This window comes from Antedon bifida, chromosome 1 (genome assembly GCF_963402885.1).
Source record: "Antedon bifida chromosome 1, ecAntBifi1.1, whole genome shotgun sequence".
In the NCBI taxonomy this organism is placed as follows: Eukaryota; Metazoa; Echinodermata; class Crinoidea; order Comatulida; family Antedonidae; genus Antedon; species Antedon bifida.
The window spans coordinates 16,711,014-16,717,013 of NC_136226.1; the positions used below are offsets into that span (position 1 = coordinate 16,711,014).

The following is a 6,000-nucleotide window of genomic DNA, read 5'->3' on the forward strand; positions in this document are numbered from 1 at the left end:
TTCCGTGAATTACTAGACAGTTTCTTCTAGAATACTGTTCAGCTAGATCTAATTCATTTTCAAGTGCAGAGATTTTGTTTTCTAGACTACATAATTTGTCATTCATAACGTTTGTATCGAATTTTAGAGACTCTTTGATAAGGTCAGTTAGTTTCCCGGTTAATTGATCATGTACCACTTTTGATACGGCCTCGGCAATCTTTAGCGTAAAATTTGAGTCAGAAGCTAGACACTTTTGTAACTCAAAGTCAATTAGTTCTTTTACTTCAGCTATGTTAATTTCGTTACCTTGTTTTTTATGATGCAATGCCTCGTCCATATCTGACAAATCGCCATTACTCAAGTAATCCATGCTTTCCTGCAATTTGTGAAATATGCCATAGATACGGGACAATTAAAAACAACAATGTACTAGCCTTAGGAATGTGGTAGTAAATACTGACTCATACACAATTTAAACCCAGACCCTTGGATTGTAAAGTGAACCCAAAGTTAGCTATATTTAAAATTATCTTATTTGGATTTTAACAGAATATCAAAATAAAACTCTTTTGTTTTCTTAAATGTAGTAGGCCATCATCTGAAGAGGAACCACTAACCAGTTCACCCGCAGCCAATCCTGAAGCATCACCACCAGTTTATCGTCTGCCACCACTACCACCAGCAGAAACAAGTTTTATGTAAGAGCAGACTATGTACATGTTTGTGCTTATTAACATTGTGTTGCCTTGTGTGCACGCTCAATCGGCATAATTTGTCGGTGGCATCACAAAGACAAAAGTATTGCAAAAGATTAACACTAAAAAGTTACAAAAACGTGTGTACCTCTTTGTGATGAATTTAAACACCATTCTTCAATCTATGTACCACAAACAGCAAAAAGTGTTATGGCAATGAAATAGTTCATATTATATAACACCTACATAAATTCCTGTCATTTGATTGGACGATTGTGGGTCACATGGCATGCAATAGTACATACTATTTAACTATTGTGTAATAGTACTTGAAAAAAAGTTTTGTGTATGAAAAAAAAAAAATCTTGTGTAAGAAAAAAAATCTGCATGAAATTCAATAGCGGCACCGTCTGTTCTGCAAACGTTGATGCTATTGGATTTCACGCAGATTTTGATGCAATCTCACAACAAGATCAGAGCAATGACAAGAATCTACTTATAAATGTATGAATGAAATAAACTTATGAATGTTTTTATATTCGTGTGATGGGTAGAAATTATTTCATGAGGTGAAATATGAAATCTTTCAACTCATGAAATTATTTGTACTGCACTCATAAACATTTATTATCTCTATATCGGCATTTCATTTACTATTTTAACTATATTTCAAAATCTTCAATAAGCCACTTACTAATGAGAAAGACCTGTATTTTACAAGTTAGTTTTATGCTACTTAAACCCTTACAGTTAGTTTATGTTGACAGTTCTATAACTTCTCATGTTACGCTCTAATATTTCACAAACCAATACCAAATGTTTTTTGTTTCTTACTACATTTGTAACTAATTGTAGAAATTCAAAAGGGAATAAGAACAAGGAATAGATGAATAATGAGGAAATAACCAATGGCAGCGTTCATTCAAAGAATGCCATTATATTAGTATCGGTTTCAAACAGAATACAGAGTTTAAATAGCATTGTTGACAAGTTACATTCATCCAGCATTTCCACTGGAGAATTGTTAGTTAATAATTATGATCCCTTTCCGGAGCATCATTAGCAAATTGCTATTCAAAATTGAATAGTCAATGCTGAATCTAGTTGCTGAAAACTAAATATCTCAATGACCATTTTTACCGGAGATCATAGCAATTGCTAGACTGGATTAACGTAAAAAATTGTATAAAGATTGCTAGACAAATAGTTAATATATGATAATATCTACCATAGCAAATTGGTACACAAAATAGTTTTAACTATTCAAAATATTAAAGAGGTTATGAACCCTCTATCTAGTTGTTGGAATATATTGGTAACCATTCTCACCAGAGTATAGCGTACCAAATTACTACAGGGGAAAAAATCACTACAAGCTAGTCTAGTTAGGCCTGTACAGTATATACCATTACTTCAGCTTGAAACCTCAACAAGTTGCCTTGCCCTTTACCTCTAAAGCTGATTGGTACAATGTATTTTCCAAATCAAAAGAAATGAATAGTATTTAGTTGGTTATAATATAAAGATTTGAGTTTTTAAATCATTAAATTGGATACAAAAAATACATGAAATATACACTTTTTCTGCGGATGTCAAGTACAATGTGTAAATTCCATTTTATTTCTATAAAACCAAGGCAGAGCTTTTACATCGTTTTTACGATATTAAACTCAATGGCTGTACTACAAGTAAAGCAATTTTCTAAATCTGAAACGACAGAATTCATGCATTTATGCTGATTAATTTTGACTTTAATTGATCAAACCTTTAGTTTGCTGAGTTGTTAGCTCAATAAATAATTAGATACGGCTCCAGAATGACTTCAGGCTTATCTACTGTATTTGTCTTGCCGCATAGAAATAATATAAAAACTGTGATTAACTTTGACCAAAACCGTTAAAATGCTTTTTATTGTTATGTTTTCCTAGTGTTAAATGTATCAATTCTAAAGTCTTCCTGATTTGATCTTTGTATGACAGTTTACCAATAACTGTAATTTTCAAGAATTTATCATGTGTAAGACAACCCTAGTACAAACAGTAGGCCAACGATTCAATATTAACATCATTGTTGCTTTTCTAAATATATTAAGTCTTCTTTTTATGTAGCACCACCAGCAGGCATTTTTTTAAAACTACATTCCAGTTTAAATATAGTTAGGGTACATGCCATGTGTACAAAAATATTTTACCTTTTATTAAATAATATTATGCTAAATCGCTGTCTAGAACCTAGACTAAATATACTATAATAAAAATTCCATGACTTGATCTCAATAGAAAGATACAAAATCTATCTCCTCATAAACCACATGATTAAAACGTGCAATCATTCAGTCATTAGTCTGGATATTTTTGGATGTATTGTATATTTTAGACAAATTTGAAAATCAAGTGGCAGAGAGAGCTAGGCATCATAAATTCACTAATTAAACAGTGCCTATCGGGAAACTGCTAGTAATACTAACTTCCACTCATTGTTGCATTTATTCATTTCATTAAAACAAAACAAAATTTAATCAAGATGTGCTATACGCCTACTGTATCACACCTACACTCTCAACAAATACAATTCATTACACCATTTTTAATTTATAAGAGCACTTTTTAGATGGCTGTATACGACTTCCTAAAGCTACATTCACACCTGTTGTTATATTTATATATTATATTCCAACTTCCATACAGTAGCTAGCTTAGACAGTTTCATAAGCAATTTGACCAATCAGAAAGAAACTGTTGTGTTTCGTCCTAGTGGGAACCACGCTTAAAGGCCAATTTACATAGACGAGCATGCTTGTCCCACATAGAATCTGTATCCATCCTAAGGTGGTTTCTGCTCAACCGCCCGTTTTTTCGGAAATGGTCATAAGAAATAACATAGACTCTATATTTTTGTTTACCGCTTACTGTTACCACTCATCTGTGTAAATTGGCCATAAAACTACGAAATACAAATACGAATTTAATACTATTTTATTTTCTTTAAAGTCATTACAATGCTTTATAATAAATTCATTATGCTACTCAGTTAATCATAATGCAAATGTTGTTTGCTTTTCTTGAACATGTTTGTTTTTATGTAGTGAACCGGGGATGACTGCACAACCTTCTGAGCCAGTTTTAAAACCTGGTAAAGTTTAATTTTCATGTTTTCTAAACATATTCTATAGATCTTTTCTATTTCAAACCATTAAATCCATCATTCCCATTTCATATTATAATAATAACTAATTTCATTGCTTCATTCATGTTGCTTTATTAATACTTTATACTAATTCATATATGGTGCAAATAATTTTGCCATTATAGTATAATTAATGTAATGTGTACATTCTTTTTATTTGTTGATTCAATACAAGAAAAAAAAGTATAAAAATATAGTTTTTAATTTTTTACCTCAAAATCGTAGATTTTTTTTTCCAACAGGCATATCTAGAAAGATTTCATCTCCATCAGCTTTCCATAGGAGCCGGGAATCTACAGCTTAAAACCGATGTGTATGAAATGTTTTGAATTAACCCTAATGAATGAAGGGGGAAATCTACAATGTAAATACCAACAATTGTGCCAACTGATTCCAAGAAAACCGGAAATCTACAGCAACACCAACAAGTGTACGAACTGATTCCTGAAACTCAAAGAATAAAACCAGGAATCTATGGCATAATGCCAACAACTGATTCCAAGAAAACCAGAAATCTACAGCAGTACCACTACCAACTCAAACTAGCTTGTCGGTTATAAATATACAGTTTGGTGTGTGGAGCCATCTTCTTGATCACGCCCAAAAAGTACCAAATCCACCCCCACCTTGTATGCTAGATAGTCAGTGGAATGTATAAGTTTTAAAATTGATTGATAGTTATTTTAGATGTATTATTATTTATTGTATTGGTGAACTTTGCTTGAATTTTACAGCAAAAAATATTCAAACCTTGTTTTCCTGTGCAATGGAAGGATTTTAGTATAGCATTTTATAAATATTAGTAAAATTAAAATGGTTAGGTGTCAGTGGTGTAATGGCTATGAGCGCTAAACCCAGGGGCCCCAGTGCATGAGCAGTCCAAATACAACTACCAGTGTTGGAGGGCCCTTAGGAGTATTAGACCAGGGGCCTTTGCCCCATGCATTATGCCACTGTAAGTTGTATCACTACAAACCTATCATCAGGGAGCCATACCATACCATAATACAGAATAAACACATAAGAAAGAATTGAAAGTGTAATATAATATATTTTGATCAAGCTTTTTGAGCAAAATGTAAGTGGTAGCCTAAAAAACAAAACAACTATGTAAATACTGCTCACAAACTGAACAATTTAAACTTGTATTACTGTACTTTAATATCTACTGGTATAGTCATTTTTGTCTTCTTTTTTTATGTGCAGAAGGCTATTAATATGCCTACTGAAAATCAGAGGAAATTAGCAGTAATTTTATAGGTGGCTGATTTCGTGCTACCTCGATATTCTCATGGGACAATGAATAAGCTAATTTTAATTACTTTGTGGTTTGGATAGCACATGTAGATTGATCGAAGGGTATGCTTGCCCTTCAAACTAACCCCAAACTCAACAGCCTATCTAGAGAAGTTGCTGTAGGCCTACTTTATCTATAATACAATGTCACATTTTATGTTATGTATCCATGGACCTATAAATTCATTTATAGGTCCATGATGTATCCATAGCCATAAGCCTAGTAAACATAAATTATAATATTCATTGCTATCCATATAAACAAAGCAAATAAACAAAGCACACAAATAAATAAAGGAAAAAAAAAAGGTGTGACACTGTATTACTAGACAAATGCCATTTAAATGTGAAGATGCAGTACAGAGAATTATGTGAATTTTAAATTAACCTTTTATTTATTATTCCTAACTAAGCACCTTGTACTGTAAGTAGAAATAGGTTTTTGTAATATTTATCACTTTGTGCAATAAAACCGCAAATGGATAGTACGAATTCAGTCTTAACTTTATTTTGAATTACAGTATATATACTAAAAGCACTAGCAAACTTTAGTTTGCACACATGAGCGAACTCCCAGCTTCCTAGTGTAGGCTAGACTTTATCAGACCGTGATGCACTGCAATGTGGCATCATAGCTATTTTGCATGTAACCTACCGTATTTATTCGAATAAAGGCTTTTGGTTGGTGCAATATGGTAAAATGTATAATCAAACTAGATTTGAACTCGTCACTATGGACGCCACAAACGTGACGTGCACGTCATACGTTAGAATATTGCGCACAGTCTACTTGTGTCTAAGTATACAGTATACACTATTATTATACTGTACAGATACTACA

The 6,000-nt window shown here is 32.4% G+C and overlaps 1 protein-coding gene across 6 annotated transcripts in view; it reads left to right on the forward strand.

Annotated features, from left to right (window-relative positions):
- The window catches only part of LOC144844817 (epsilon-sarcoglycan-like), a 37,914-nt gene extending 32,267 nt beyond the window's left edge, over positions 1 to 5,647 (forward strand). For 5 of the 6 annotated variants that reach the window (XM_078701915.1, XM_078701909.1, XM_078701937.1 and 2 more), the window contains 3 exons: positions 570 to 680; positions 3,763 to 3,809; positions 4,106 to 5,647. In XM_078701915.1, the coding sequence (XP_078558041.1) occupies positions 570 to 680; positions 3,763 to 3,809; positions 4,106 to 4,167 (220 nt within the window). In that variant the 3' untranslated portion in view covers positions 4,168 to 5,647. The remainder of the gene's footprint in view (positions 1 to 569; positions 681 to 3,762; positions 3,810 to 4,105) is intronic. The other variant, XM_078701945.1, reaches the window with a different exon arrangement.
- Positions 5,648 to 6,000: the final 353 nt, after the last annotated feature.